The sequence below is a fragment of the Anser anser genome, assembly GCF_964211835.1.
Source record: "Anser anser genome assembly, chromosome: 5".
In the NCBI taxonomy this organism is placed as follows: Eukaryota; Metazoa; Chordata; class Aves; order Anseriformes; family Anatidae; genus Anser; species Anser anser.
Window position 1 is genome coordinate 14,195,797 of NC_139725.1, and position 16,026 is coordinate 14,211,822.

At 50.4% G+C, this 16,026-nt stretch overlaps 1 protein-coding gene across 3 annotated transcripts in view; it reads right to left on the minus strand.

Annotated features, from left to right (window-relative positions):
• The window catches only part of CD82 (CD82 molecule), a 34,048-nt gene that overhangs the window by 14,892 nt on the left and 3,130 nt on the right, over positions 1-16,026 (minus strand). For 2 of the 3 annotated variants that reach the window (XM_083837509.1, XM_083837511.1), the window contains exon 2: positions 4,656-4,737. In XM_083837509.1, coding sequence (XP_083693635.1) covers positions 4,656-4,718 — 63 coding nt within the window. In that variant the 5' untranslated portion in view covers positions 4,719-4,737. Of the gene's footprint in view, positions 1-4,655; positions 4,738-11,491; positions 11,671-16,026 lie in introns of those variants that run through there. The other variant, XM_083837510.1, reaches the window with a different exon arrangement.

A 16,026-nucleotide genomic window follows, 5' to 3' on the forward strand; every position in this document is an offset into this window, starting at 1 on the left:
GACTCCAGGAAGAGAGCTTCAGCCAACTACACAGGAACCCCAGGTTCTGTTTGGCAGACCTTCACACCATATTTCAGTAGTACATGATGCATAAGGTGGAAGGTTTGAAACAGTCTGACGAGAAGATGCTGCTAGAACTTTGCACAAGGTAAGTGCAGAGTTCTTCTCTGAAGAACTGAAGAAGGTCAAGAACATCTATCATGTGATTTGAAACATTTTTTGCATAAAGAAATCCTTGACCGTATGGGACCAGGCTGGAAGCCAGCTGCCGAAGGATTAGATATCTGGCAGCTGGAACCTTCCCAGGAAGGAAATCTTGGGCTTGTCAGGCTCTGTTACGATGTTATGGCTCCAGCCCACAAAAATGCACAAAAACAGTAGCATTCACTTTGCATACAGGTTCCCATGAGCGAAGGGCTTTTCCTCTTCCAAAGCCAGGCTTAGGCATTTTGGCTTGTGACCTTACTGTATGCCAGAATACCTAAGCCCCTCAAGTACTCCAGCCAACACATCTTTCCACCAACACAGACTCCACTGTTGTGAAACATCAGCCACAGTCTCTGCCTCGCTCCCCGGTTTTATCTAGGGGAAGGATTAGTAGAGCAATATGCCCTGTGAGTACTCTGCTGAATCCAGACACTGAATTGAGAAGGCCAGAGGCGAGCTTTTGCATCTTGTTTTGAAGGAGGGGGCGTGGGTGGGGGAACATGCTGTTTCAGCTTCTAGGTATCACTGTACGTGGAGGTCACCCCAACTCCCCCATCAGGAGCAGAACACCACTAAACCATAATGAAGTCATTATGCTGGGAAGTCTAAGTCTGCAGGTTTGATAAGAAGCCAAGACTTGGGCCCTTCAGACAACTAAAACTTGTGAAGTATTGGAAACCACATGCACAAAGATCTAAAACTGAATAAACAGGGGAAGGACAAGGAGAGTAAGTGAGGTGCTTCCAAAGGACATGAGCTGCAGGCAGTGGTTCTTCCACCAGCAGGATTTCAGAACAGAATGCAGCAAAAAACTAAGTAAATCAACAGGTCTGAAGAGATGGCAATCGTGTGCTTCGTCAGAGAGTGCTCAGACATTTGGGAGACAAGGAAAATGTCAAACCACCACCTGAAGCAGGCTGGCAGAGACAGCTATATGGCCAGGCATTGTCTCTGCATTTTGAAAGCTCACGTTATACTTCAGCTTCTCATACAAAGATGCTTTTCAGAGCACAGATACAGCAACACTGAAGTAAGTTGCTTGCAAGCTTTCCCGGCTTGGCAGAGGGCATAACACAAAGGTAGCTCTGGTGGTAGGATTAGAAAGTCGCCAAGCAAGATCCGAACGCTTGAAAGAGTGATGAAGCCAACTGACTCAGCAGCAGAAAGCATGCTGCTGTTGTTTCCCAGGAAGAAAAAATAAGAATCTCGACAAGATGACAGTAACAAGAATCCCCTCTTGCTTCATGTCCTGACGTGCTGCACAGCAGCACCGCATCTGCTGATCAAACCAGAAAGGCCCCTTGTACATACAACAGCTGGAGGCTCCTAAAAAAAATTCCCCTCAAACTTTGTATTCACAGGAACTGCTGAATTGACAGTTTGAGGCAGTCTCACATTTAAACCAGTCGTAATAAAATATTTGTCTCGAACAAAGATGCAAACCCGTCTTTATGTGACATCTCTCTTGGCTCGCTGACCCTGAGATGCCACCTAAGTTTTGCTGTTGCTGACAGAACACAGAGCTCCTGCCGGTCTGGGTTCCCGCGGAGTTATTTGTTAGGAGGTACGCCGACTTCCCAAGGCCTGTTTTCACTCTGATCTTGTTCTAGTCCACAGCTCGTGCATTTGCCAGGAGCTGCTGTTGAAAACACTAAAAGGGGAAGGCAGTAAGAAAAGAGAGCACATGGAGAAAACGCTGCTCCATTTACAATGGTATTGTTACCTCCTAGCAGGACAGTATCTGTGCTCAGCGTCTGTAGGATTTTCCATAGCATAGCGAGGCTGCTTCTGCCATTGGCTCGGCTTCAGACCCTCCACCGAGAAATCACATCTGCTGTCCCTAGAGTTGAATTCCTCTGCTCCGCTGCTTTACGCTCCTCAAGTGGTGTGTGGATGTCTCCCTTTCACCTCAGGGGGTGCAGCTGTCACCCCAGACTTCAGCAAGACCCCTATCCAAACCCAAACCAGGAGGCGGCTCCCTCGAGGCAGGGCGAGCAGTTTCCCACAGCACAGTCTGGTGAGGAGAGGTACAGAAGAACCACGCTGTTACTGGACTTCAGGCCCAGCTGAGCCCAAGGCCTAGAGAAGTATCACCATCAACACTGCTGCAAGAGAAGCCACTGATGGAGCCAAAATCTGGAAACAGCAGCGGCGGGTCTCTGGCTGTCCTCTCTTCACGCTGCCCTCCTTCAGCCCAGAGGGCGTGAGGTGGCCTCGAGCTTGGCACAGAGGCCGACAGCAGAGCTCTTAAACATAAAGCTTTGATTCAGGTAGCAGCCTTCTGCTCCACTTACAGGGGTGTTAGAAGTAGGACAGATGGTTATATATTCTAAACAAACAGTTTCCAGAAGCTGAACTCGAGAGAAGTGTTTTCCCTTTAAGGAGAAGCATCTGCTGTGGCCCATGTCTGCTACCCAAGAAGGAAGAGATGTGTAAAGATTTGACTAGGGAAACTAAGTTTATACCCTAAAGTTATGTTTTTGGCATCTTCTGAGGCAAGTAGGTAAGCAGTCCAAATAAACTTCTTCCCTTTAATCAAAGCAGGTCAAACCTTCCCCTGAAATAAGACTCGAAGGCTGCAAAGTGCTACTAAGTCCCTGAACTACTTCAGCTACAGCAAAGGACCTTCTCAAAGTCCTCGAGCTGTACAGAAATGCTATTTCAATGACTAACCTCTAGAAGAGTCACTCGTGTCTCTAAAGGTTTAATTCATCAGCTCCACGTCAGGCTGGAGAACACCCTTCTGACAGAGGGCTGGTCCACACAGGGTGCGATCGCAGAGGCAGCAGCTCCACAGGAGGAGTTTCTCTACTAGAGTAACGCTGATCTAGAAGCGCCCACAGTTTATAAGCTTGAGCATCCCCATTCAGAACCTGAACAACTGTAACAGGAAAAAGCTTCTCATGTCACCTACTTCCTATGACAGCAATAGAGTAAGGGATACCACTTTCCTCAGTATCTGGCACGTGCAAAAAGCCTGCCATCAGCTGAAACCGGCACATACTCAAAATCTTCGCTCTAGAGAAACATCAAGTTCCCCACCAGAACAGAGCAGCTGCAAATACCTCCTTTCCCCAGAGCAGTCTGATGGGAAGACCGTGCCCATGCTGCACAGCAGGCTGAACTCTTTTTCCCTACCGCCTCCCCTCCAACACAAGTTGCCAGCAGATAATAACAGAACACAAGCTTCCACTAAAGAGGAAATAAAGGACAGTACTTTGAGGAAAGATTGTGGCTGATCTATGAGCCGTCTGAGTCCTGGTACTGTGCCTGTCACTTCACAAAGCAGGCCAAACCATCTGAAAGATCTAGTGTCACTCTAAGCCTTTTCCCCTCCCCACCACCCCATCACCGCTCTGAGCACCCAGACCATCAGCCCTCAGTAGGTAACTTCTCTTAAAATGGAAGCAGCACGCGAGAGGAAAAAGCCAGCAGAGAAAGCCAAGAGAAACCAGATCCAGATGTGCCTTCAGCCCATGCTCCAGTGCCTGTAGCACAGCACAGGCGTGCAGGAAGGGTGAGTGAGGCTGTGTTCAGGGACAGACCAGAAAGCAGTGTTCACCTTACCATGCTTGATTTACCTCCCTGCCCGGCCCTTCCTTCCCCTTAGGTGCTACGCAGAGGGTAAAACATCAGACAGGCTATTTTCTTGCTGATACGTGGAAAGCTGAAGCCATGCCCTTCCCCAGAACACCACCGCACTTCGGGAGGGCAGCATCAGCAGTGCCACCACTGGCCCCACACAGATTCACTGTTCACATGACACACAGAGTACCTAAACTTCACAATAGGATGCACATGAGAACGTGTGCCTTCCTAGACCCAATCTGATCCAAAAAGGAGCTCAGACTGGATCGCCTTTTGCTGAGCCTCACACCTGAGAATAACTGCATGCAGTGGGCTGCTGTGCTTCTCCAGCCATGCCTGCCCCCGTCTCCCCTACCACCCAGTTCCATTTCAAATAGGGGACTTGGACTAATTCACCTTGTTAAAAATCAGAACCGGCCTTTGGGACTCAAACGAAATTAGAGTTGCTCTTTGAAGCCCTGTCTGGCCTATTTAGGAGTGCACTGCTGTTACGCAGCGGGTTTTGTAGCTTTGCTGCTCAGGGGCAGCTCAGCTCCTGCTGCAGATGTGGCAGAGAAAGAAGTTACAACTACTCTCCTGCCAGAAAAAGCCAGTAGCTCTGGTTTTCCCTTCCCACTGCAGGAAGTGAGCTGTGCGCACTGGTGACAGCAGGTGGGTACTGGGAGCAGAGCTACTCAACACGCCTCGGAGTCGCCCAGCAGCTCTGATGTGCCCCAGCTTCAGGGGTTCCCTCCCTTCTCCCAAAAACTCTGGCTCTGTTATTTAGCCAACACACTGGGCCAACATCCAGAAAAAACACCTTTCCAGCTAATTTTAGTTCAGGCCTTTCCACCTCCTCTGCAGACACCCACAATACTTACAAGGAACAGGAGGTTGAAGAGAAAGAGGAAGTACTTGGTGACTTTCAGGCAGCCGGACCCCATCTTCTTTCACTTACAGGATCTAAAGGGAAAGCAGAAAGACACCCAGCTGTTAGTGTGAAGTCCCCCAGGCAGTTTGAACGACACCTTCACCCCAGGCAGAGCTCGGGATCTCTCGGCAGGACTCGGAACAAGCGTGTAAGAAGCGTGTGCTCGACAGAAGACCACCTGAGTTGCCTTTTCAGAGCAGCACAACAGACAACACAGTCATTAAAATACAAACTGCTGTTGTTGCCAAAATCTCCTAGAGAGTGACAGAGAGCTATCAGAAGTTCTAGAAGGAACTTGATCACAAATACACTAATTCCATCAGTACTTTGGATGGACTTCTCATTTACAGCATCAACCAACCGTAGCTACCAGCCCTGACAGAGAAAAGTGATGCACTTACCTGAAGAAACAGCTGACATGGCCAGCTCTCTCCCCGCAAAAAGCTCATCTCTTTGTGACCCCTGATCAGCTGAGGCAACAGTGAAGAGTGAGGCCATGGGGTCAATTTAAAAGCATTAAAATCAAGGTTTGTGCACACAACTCAACGCCTGATGGCTTAGCAACGCTTGAGGACCAGCAAGCCTGCTCCACAGTTGCATCCTGCCACTCCTGCTGCAAGATCCAGACAAGTGAAGTCTCAACAGGTCCCTGTTTCCAAAACCAGCCTCCCAAGTGCGAAGCAGTACGAGAGCTGTGCTGAGGTGGGATGCTGGCCTCCCCGTGGGGAAGCAGCACAGCTGACACATGGGGACAGGCAGGGGAATGTCCCCAGGGTCAGCCATGGAGTTCCTTAAAATTTGCCCTGTCAAGCTCCTTGCTTCGCACAGCCCACGGTGCCTTAAGAAGCAACACCCACAGGCAGAGCAGGACTAGGCTGGGGGCACCAGCCTGGTCTGGGAGGAACCAGCCCCGCGGAAAGCAAGGTCAGCAGGGCTTCCTGCCACCAGCCGGGGTGTACTGAGGGTCACTGGAGCACCGCACGTTCTTTTGTTTCAATCAAAGGCTTTTGCTTAATCTTATTAAAAATTTAGGTTAATTCTGGAGCTAAACTGATACGCAGGCCTTGTTGTAACTGGCTAGTGTTCCCGCCAAGCAATGGTCACCCTCCAACTACCAGGAGGGAGAGCCTGAGCTCTGTGCTTGGAGACAACTCTGCTGCTCAGACTTCAAGGGATGCCACAGCTAGAAGTCGCACTAAGCCCATAGCTGCACAGCACTTAACAAGACGCCACTGCGTTTTTGGGTCATTTTCCCACCTCAATCTCAGCCAGCTGTGCCACAGGCTAATCTTAAAAAAAAATCTCATCTGTATAGTGATTGTCACGTGAAAGGAGCCCCAACTGCACAACCTGGCTAGCACCATCTCCATCACCTCCTCAGGTCAGAATGCTGCAATCCACAGAGCCAAAAGTAGGTCCTTCAAATAAACCAGGGAAAAATCCTATAGCAGTTTCTGGTCCATACGTACACCAGATACCAAACACACTGCATTCCCATCTCCGGTACCCCAGGTGGGGCCATCTGCTGGTTCTGTTCCAGCATGAGATGAACTGCACTGCAGTTGCACCACTACCAACCTCTGAAAAGTGAGTAAAGACACTCTATTAGTAGATTTTCACCCTTGGTTAATGGCAGCAAGTTTATTAAATAAGCCTCACTTAAGTTAGTGCACCCTCCTGCCACAAATAACCTGCCAGCTTACCATCAGATAAAAGCCATAACCCAAGGAGCACGATGCCCTTTGAAGGTATCTCAGAAAAGAGCAAATATTTGAGCAGGGACAGCACGAACATTGCTTCCTCCAGCCTGTGTTCCCCTCCTTCCCTCTGCAGGAGGAGGAATGGTTTCTCAGGCCATGAATCCTGGCAGGGACCAACACTTGAGACTGTAGTTGGAGAGGATATGCAAGACAAGTCTCCCCTTCCAGCTGGCTTATTTTCTGGCTTCACCATGAACACTTCTCTTAATAGTATCTCAAACTGGGGCCTGGCAATCCAACCAGAACATTTAGGCAGCCAGGTCCCCAGGCGATGATGAATGTCTGTTGTGGGGGATGCAAGAGTTTTTCGTCTCCTCAACCCAGCCACAAAATAAGCTAGACGGCTCCTGCACAAGCCATCGGCCTTCTTTCCATAAGATGTCCCATCCTAGGTACAATCCTTATTTCCAAGCTGGAGGAGCAATTCCCAGCAGTTGTATATTTGCTTCCTAGAACTGAGTAGCCACGTGCTGTTTCTTACTCGGCCCCGTGCTATTCTGATTAGTCAGGAAAACAGATTTCCAGAACTATTAGGATCATTACAATAGTTATCTAAGATAATTACATTGTCATACGAGTTGAAAAGAGCTGCTGGGGAAGAAGCCATGCCTGAGGTGACAGAGTAAAAGATTTGCTTTCAAGGCTCATCTACTCCCAGCTATTTGTGTAAGGCACGCTAGCTTTAATATTTTATTAAAAACCCAAAAACCAAATGTGCATTGCAGCATTATGCACCACTCTCGCCACAGGGAGATATACCTCTTTCATAGCTTCTGGCCATAAAGAAATAATTCAAATGACAGTTCAAGCCAGAAGCAAAACAGGTTTTTAGTTTTTTTTTTTTTTCTCTGAGCTTTCAGCATACCTCAAGGTTCCACATACTGAAATATTACATTTTTCAATTCTTCTGTTATCCTTAAAAAAAAGTCTAAAAAAAAAAAAAAAGCTGTCCGTGCACTATGGCAGTCAGAGCTGACCATTCACCTCTTGAAGTTGGATAACTTTTGAGCCTTAACATCCTGCAGAAAGGCGTGCAAAGGTTTAATGTACAACGTCTGCAACTTTTTAATTCAATTGTTTGTCCACGGTCGTTTGTTTCCTTCTTTTCCTCTCCACCCCAACTGCTTTAACCATTTGAATTTGTACATGCTTTCACTACATCCTTTCTTTACTAAGCGGTCCCACCCAGGCTTTTCAACAATCCTGCTGACACGCCTCCAACTTTCCATGTCATTCTCTAGGCTGACGGCAGCTCTGCAGAGGATTTCATAACAGACCATACGGTCAACTTACACAGTGGCGTTTCTCTCGGTGCCTCGTGCCCCATCCTGTAAAGGTATTCAGGACTGCTTATGCCCGTCTAGCTGCTCACCATTTTGAGGCACTACTGCAGTAAAATCCTGGTTGCTGACATGACCTGGTTCGCTTTGGCGTAGCCGAATCCTAGGTCTGTCTTAGCCAGGCTTCAGCCCCAGGACGTGGAGGGAGGGCTAACAGCAGCAGGGAGGCATTAGGGGACCCAGGCCCCTGGGGTTTCCCACAGGCGGGGCACAAGACGAGCCTGAACAGGCTAAGCAGCACCGAGAGATGGCATCCTGCCACCTCCAGCTCTCAGGCCTGTCATCCTCCCAGCGAGAGCGATGACAGCGAAGCTGGTACGTGGAGCACGAAATCCATGATACGTGAGGAGGGGCAGGCAGGCTCCGGCTTTGCCAGCAGCTGCACAGGCGTGCCACCAGGGCTCGGGGAGCAGCGCCTTCTGCGAGAGGAGCCCCCAGAGCAGCGCCCCCAGCCCCCTTCTCTCAGGAAGCGGCCGTGGCGAGCAGCACCCACGACCATGCGGCCAGGCAGGAGGGAGCGAGCATGCGGATGCTATAACCACATTAGTCGAGGCGCAGAGAGGCTGAGCTGCTCCAACTGCAGCTCTGCTGTCGTGAACTAGATCCTGCGCAGCCTCTACCTAGCCGGCGCCGCGTGCGTGGTGCCCGCTGAAGTCTGCGATACTTGGCTGGGGGCAGCGCGGTACGTGCCTGCGCCATGCGGCCCTGCCGTGAGAGCACAGCTCCCGTCTGCGGCACCACCCTCGCTCCTCAGCGCGGGTCGCTTCCTGAGGAGTTCTGGCACCTCAGACACCTCAGCCGCCAAGTTACCGCGCAGCACAAACACGGGGCTCATTTACCAGAGTAGCGAAAGAGGAGACAAGCGGGAACAACCCTAACGCAAGCCAGAGTAGATGAGCTTGTGGAAATCACCTCAGCACATTTGCAAACAAGTCCAAAGTTCCCGCAGGCTCTCAGAGAGCACATTCAGCCCCAACACACCAAGCCAGGCAGAAGAGGGTTCACATTTGAATGCACATGCCTGGCCTGGAAGGTGCTGGTCCCTCTCCCCTCGAATCTCTCCCTTAAGAGAAGGGAATGACCACAAAGAAATTGCAGGTTGTTTCTTTGCACTTCAGCCAGCTGCTCCCCCACTACCACCTCTCAGGCTCTAACCACCCCAGGGGACACAAAACAAAGGCAGGACCCATAGGATATGCTGCTACCAGCTTTTACCAGGTTAGGAGGGAGGTCAAAATCTTTTTGCAGGATTCCCTACCCCAGAAACCAGCTCAGTGGCCTACCAGGAGACAGAAGCCGGCCAGGATCAGGAGCTGCTCACAACACGGCTGCCCCTGCTCCCAGGGGACCTGGAGAGGGGCACCCCTGGGGGCCAGGATCTGCCACGGCAGGGGAGGAGACAGCCCACCCGCCGCTGGATTTTGAGCCCTCGCCCCACTGATCCCAGCTGCTGGGAACGTTTGTCTAGCCACGAAGGTAAGGAATGAGCTCTTGGCAGTCAGAAGGGCTCCTGGTCACTGGCAGGAGAGCCCTGACAGCTTCACACAACAGACGGGTTAATGAACAATGAGTTGCTAAGCCTCTCAGTAACCAGGTACAACATTGCCCCGAGGGCACGGTTCCGGTAACATACAAAGAATATACAATGGAGTTCATCTCGTTGACATTAAAACTCAAAGGTCTTGGACTTTTAGCACACCTGGGAAGTACAACTTGTCTCCCGTGAGCAAATAACTGCTGAGCCAATAAAATATCCGGGTCTGAATTCAATGAACTTTTCTTCAGGCTCACTGAGATAATACCAGCAGTGTAGTGACCTTGAAAGCGTAAACATGATCATGTTCACGGTGCAGATTTTCCAAGAGGTGTCTCTTCTTGAGTTCCAGCAGAAAGATTTGAGGGAGAAGCTGGACTCTAAAAATTACGGCTGCTAATTAAGGTTGCCACCTCAAACAGGCCACTTTTGTGGGTGCAGATCCATGCACGTGGTAATGTCACCGTGTCAGTTACAGTTTCTAATAAAAGCATCAGGGCAAAGCAAAAAAACTGTATTTCTGAGTAATACAAGCTTTGGAAACAGGAGGGGGAAAAAAGGTATGCGGAAGAAACTCTGTCATTACATCTACTCTAGAGCTAGTCGCTTCTGAAGTGGAAACGATTGCCTTTAAAGCTAGAGGAAACTGTGATGAGGGCTCAGCACGGGGAGATAGCAGCGTAGCTGTATCAGCCTGTAACTGCTGCAGCCAGCAGACTTTGATCTCGCTAGCGCTCGCCAAGCAGGGTGTCACCGTACCTGCCTCACAACACGAGCAAGACCTTTGCACGTCGTCAGAGGCTCAGGCATGCACGCAGTCCTTGCATGCTTGCTAACCCCAGAGTAAGAGGGGGACAGACTGGAGCAAGAAGAGTTGGCAATGTCACTCAAAGACCAGATTTCTCAGGAATCAACTTTTATCAACTTACACTGCTGAACTAGATTTTTCCCCCAGTGTACCAGATAAGACACGAAGCTTTTTCTGCTTCATTTCTGGAGTTACTACACTGTTATGTTCAATAATCTGACAGCATCATCCTGTGAGATCCTAGATTAGAAAGCACCCTCAGGACTGTTAATAATCACGAAGGTTTTTCAGCACGTTTTGCAACAGCAAACACATTGTGCATTTTGGAAAACGGAAATACGTATTTTAGAAATACATTTCTGATGCATGAGAGGAAGTGATTAGATATTTATAAACTACTGTCACATACTAAAAAGAAACCAACCCACATTTTGGTATCAAAGAGCAAAGCAGGTTTTAGAAGCACCCATTTACATCTCTGCATGTTTGCAAGGGATGCAGTCAGATTTTAAGGACATCTGGACTTCGCACTTCCGTTCGAAAGCCAACATTTAAGTATGTCTTCAGTCCCTACAACTTGGAAATGGGGAAAGTTCTTTGCTATTTTCAGTCTATACAGTCATGCTCGCACAGCATGACAATATTTGCAGGACACTCCATTTCTCCAATTTAAGCAAATCTTTCCATTCAGCAAGACCAAAGATACTGGTCTGCCAAAAAAAGGGGAAAAAACGTACAACCTATCCCAGAACTCTTTTGGTTCTTCCCCTGCCAACCCCCCCTCAAAAAAAAAACAACACAAAACTTACCAGAAATAGCAGACAGTAGAAAAAGCCAAAAGTAGTTCAGTGGAATTTTTTTTCTTTTTTTTTTTTTTTTTGCTTCCTGCTTACTGCGTACCAGATTGTTATTTGTACAGCAAGCACTGCAGGTAGAGGCCAGGAGGAGGTCTCCACAGTGACTACAAACAGTACGCAGCACAGTGAAAAAACAGGCATTTCAGGAAACTGGTCGGGCAGCTCCGTCACTCGACCATGCCGGCTTTTTAATTGCTCCAGAAGAGAAGCCAGTTCAGCTTTGTTCTCTCACTGGGAGCTGTTATGCTGTAAACTCGCCCTCTGCAGCAGATGCCACAGGCAGTGCCCCCAGCACTGCCGTGCCCCACGGCCTCCCCGTGGAGGAACAAAGCCCACGAGTCCACCAGCGGGGCCGGTGGGCCCAGGGACCACCAAGCACCTGCTGTTGGTATCAGACCTGGAAACCCCCGTGTAAGTATGGACACGGGACAGGCTCCCAAGCCTCTCTCCTCGTGCAAGCAGCTCCTCAGAGGCCAGCAGGACTCACCTGAGAGGTTGCACAACGGCTCCCAACACCACTTGGCTTGGAGATACCTTCTTGAGACCTGGCAGCCTTTCCTGCCTGCCCAGATCACTCAGGCTCCGTGGCACAAGCACTTCTGTGGGTGAGGAGAAAGCCTTCATGTGAGCTTTTCTCCAGCTTAAGAGAGAGATTCCCTGAGTCTGCGGTTAAGAGCCAGGTAGTAAAACTGATTTTTATCTTTGCCTCCTCCTACCATAAGATGCAAGAGGTCAAAGTCAAGGACTTTTACTGTTAAGTTCCCTTTCTAAACAAACTGGTTCTCAGTCACTTCCATTTTCTCAGATGTTAGGGCAGATAACTAGAGGGTGTTTAAATTCAGCATGCCCGTGCCAAACATACTTCTAAAAAGCTACAGGCATCTGCCTCAACTGGGAAATGAGGTCTCCTATCCTCTGGGGTTCCTTCCAGGAATTAGTGAGGCTGTAGTAAAGGTGTGGAGGGAGAGGCTTTACTTTAGAGATAGGAAGCTTTTGCCAGCTGCACAGCTTGTCTAGAAGGGAAGACAAAACCCTCCCTAGCTCCCCACTGGCTGCATCCATCTCCACAGACCGGCGGAGGGGGCAGAGCAGAGCCAGGGCACCGGCACCCCGACGGGAAGGAAGCTAACCCTAGCTGTGCTCGTCCACCGCCCTTCCCAGCAATAGCAGGGTTTCCAAGAGTTCAGTCCTCAGCTGGAGCCAGAGGCCGCTGGAAGCCAAGCACCAGACATCTCCTGCCCAGGGGAACATAGGAGGACGAGCACTCCCTCGTGCTTCCCGGGCCGGAGCGTCGGGAGGAACGCGGACGCCCTGCCAGGTTAACCGAGCGCTCTCCAGAGCGTGCAGGTCCCACGCTGCTGGGCACAACCAGCTCTCCAGGGGGCTGCAGATCTCCTGGCACCAGCAGTCTCCCCCGAGGGCCCATCCACGTGATCTCGCAGTGGCAGAAAGGAAGAACAACAACAAATAAACCACGGCAGAGCAAACAGGAGAGTCCTCTGGCTTGTTATTCTGAATGATTTGTGGAGCTTTAGATTTAAGTCAGCTTTCTCCAACGAGGATGAGACAGGCTATTAGTCTAATCATATCACATGCTTTGCATCAGATCCTCTGCTGACAACAAGGCGCTGATCCCAAGAACCCGCAGCGTTAACCCTTCACCCCACAGACCACGCAGAGCTGGAGGACTACGGCAGGCCCAGCACGGCTGGGAAGCGGCACAAGTCCTGCTGGCACAGAAGTGCCTCAGCCCACAAAGGGCTGCACCTTCTGGCTCGTGCCCAGAAGCAAGCTCCTTGCTATCTGTGATCTCAGGAACCTTGTTTTTGACAAATACACCATCTGCTAAGTGCAGCACCCTCCCGTTTACCAGCCGCCTGCATGCCTACAGCTGCTCAACCTCCCTGCTCTCACGCTAGGATATTGAGGACGTTGGCACCGTTACGCATGAACGTCGCGCAGAAGACCGTAGCTGGACGTCTGTAACAACCGTTCCTCCTCAGCAGGGCCTGAGGATGGCTGGGGCTGCCCGCCGGATGCCCTGGCATCCCTGTCAGGCCGCCCCAAAGCCGCATTGACACGGACCCAGACCTACACCCCATGGAGCACTGCTGTCACAGCTGGAGGAGGACAAACATTTCGCAACATCCTGAGTTTCAGGCCGCAGACACTGCTTGACACTACCAGCGGGCACGAATGAAAAGGGAAAGGCGGTACTATTAAAAAAGCTCACGCTGGAGAGACCCTTCTTGTCTCAAGCAGACCTTCCTTCCGAAACAAGGGTTCAGAGAGGGTAAAGGGCAAGAAGAGCCCTGAAGTATGAGAGTTTAGAGCACAGATGTTTTGAGTTGTTCCCTTCTAATAAAAAATATCCACCTGCAACCACATTCCACCCCCCTTCCAAGATACCTGTTTCAGATTTGTAACTGGCAGCACCCGGCCACAACAGCCAAACCACTCGCTGATCCGATTGCTCTGAGGATGCTGCTCAGAAGCAATTTCTTGCGGGTCCCAGCAGGAGCTCCTGCAGTCTCCAAAACGTACTGCAGCGCTGCCTAGCACTTCTCCCCTCCACCTTTGCGGATTTGTCTCCTCGCTCCAAGCCCTTCCTACAGGAGGAATAAACTGGAACAGAAAGAAGCATTTCGCAGCAAAGGGCAGCACTGGAAGAGGTTACATTTACAGAGGCTGCAGCAGAGCAGCTTCATTCCTAGCCTAAGCCTTTCATGAGGTGAAATGCCACAACAAGGAGCAGCAGCAGACACAGACTGCCTCTGGACGAGGCTCGACCAGCTGGAAGAGAGGCTCCAAGGCTTTCAGTTTCACTCGGACGGAGGTGGCCCTGGAAGCAGAGGCAGAGGGCACTGCACACAAGGGTGCACACAGGTGCCTTGCTCCCTGGCTTAGTGCTGGGTTACCAGGCAGGCGGTCACGGCAGGCTTATCTGGAGCCACGTGAGAACATTACTCAGTTTCAGACCTGCCGCCTGCAGTTAGGATCACTCCTCCACCGAACACCAAGCAGGAGAAAAAAAGATAAAAACCAATCCACTCTCCGAAGCACTGCATGCATAGGCTATGGACGGGGCTGCCTCAAGCCAAGAGGAGCAGACATATGGGATAAGTTCCCCAGGAATTTGGCAGTTAAAATAGACAGCAAGGCTTCGAGAGCTGGGCCTGTTCTGGGAAAAGGAGGGGCCTCCCTGCTGTCCTGGGGGATTTACGCACGGTGCTCTGCTTGCAGCAGCCTGGAACACGGGCTGGGCTGAACCAGAACCAGGGGAGGCTGGGTGGCCTCTAGTGCTTGCTAGAAAGGGTCTTCTTCTCTAAATTTAGAGCATAAGTATTTTGGAAGACTATTTGATGGAACAAAGCTAGAAGAGATGGAAAATAACAGTTTGGAAGTATTTTTTTTTTAAAAAGAATGAATTTTCATCCAGAATAACCAGTGAATTCACAAGCATCAACTAAGTCTCAATGCAGAGATAAATGATCCCACTTTTGAGGGAGGAAAAAAGCAAGGCTCTTTTTTTGTCTTTAATCAGCAAACTACGATTCAGGCTAACATTACTTTTTAATAGAGCTGAAGACAGTTATTTATTTATAATATTTTTTTTCTGTCCCACCATTTTGCATTCTTTCCCCCGCAGCCCACTCCCTGAAGGCAAACATCTCCACTTCACGTTAATTCTGCAATATTTATCAAGCCAACCTTAGTAACAACACCAAGTTACAACAAGTGGTCTCCTCCGTAGCCAGGAGGAAAATGACCCACTGCAGGATGCAGCCCACGCAGACGGAGCTCTCCAGCGAGATGCTGGGCAAGCACACGGTCACCTCTCTGCAGGCTCTTTCTCCTGACAGCAAACACCCCGTGGCAAAAGTCCTCTCTTTTCTGAGCAAACATGGAGCAACTGTTTAGATTCCCATGGGACAACACCGGGTGCACAGCATCGAGTTGTATATAGTCTGCTAGGTCTTGCTCGCAGCCGCCAGCTGGGCTGGATGGGAAGCTTCCCATCTCTCTGGAACTGACATGAAGCAGGAACTGACTGCTTTACAACACGATCGAGTGTAAACCACTGCCGTGACAACCCAGGCTAGCCTCCCCTGGAGGCTCCGAAGCTGCGACATGACGGGCTGGGAATGAATGCAGCAACGATCAGCCTCCGAAACCACAAACAGAACCGCGGTATCAAAGGAGCTTTTGAGGTCTCGGGCATTAAAGCCGCTTGCCTTTCCTCGAAATAGCCCTCCCTTGAAATAGCCTCTTGTGCCAAGGCAGCAGCCAGTTTGATGCCACTTCGAACATACAGAAATCCCCAGGTACTTTCGGCAGCAGCGTTTCAGTCCCCCCAGCTCCGCTCCAGGAAGCTGTGAGTCAAAGCACCTCGCCCCGGGGAGCACTGCGCGAGAGGAAGCTCTGACGTGCCGGGTCCCTAGGGCAGGCAGGAGCGGACCCCTCTCCTCTTCCTCTTCTCGGCAGCGGCTCTGGGAAGCCCCAGCTCCTAGAGAGGAGCAGCAAAGCCTTGCAGGAGCATCATCACCTTGCTTCACGTGCTCCACCACCAGGGCTTCTCCTCAGCACCATGGTCTGCAGGCAGCTGCTGGTTCGGCGAGCTGTTCTGCACAGCAGCTTCTGAGCAGAGATCTTCTCTAATTAAAAGAGCTTCCTGAGGGAATACACGGATTTACCGCACAAATCGGAGGGCTCTTTAGTTATTCCGCGTGCGGTATCTCTGCAAAGCCTGCATTAGAAAGGAGCCTGAATGCAAAGAGCTCAGCAGCTTCTCCAGCTGCTGGGAAGGTACCTCAAAGGCAGTCCCTTTTTGTCTGGTTGGTTTTTCCCAGAGAGACTTCAGAAATGAGCATAATCAGAATTACTGCCTGCCCTTTGAGCATGGTGTAGATGCTGTAAAGCATTTGCTGTCTCTGCTTGGTCAGTGCAAAACTCAAGGCAACAGCAGGGGGGAACTGAGCTGTGCTGGCCTGCCCCGTTCCTCAGCCTGTCAGTATTCTGGAT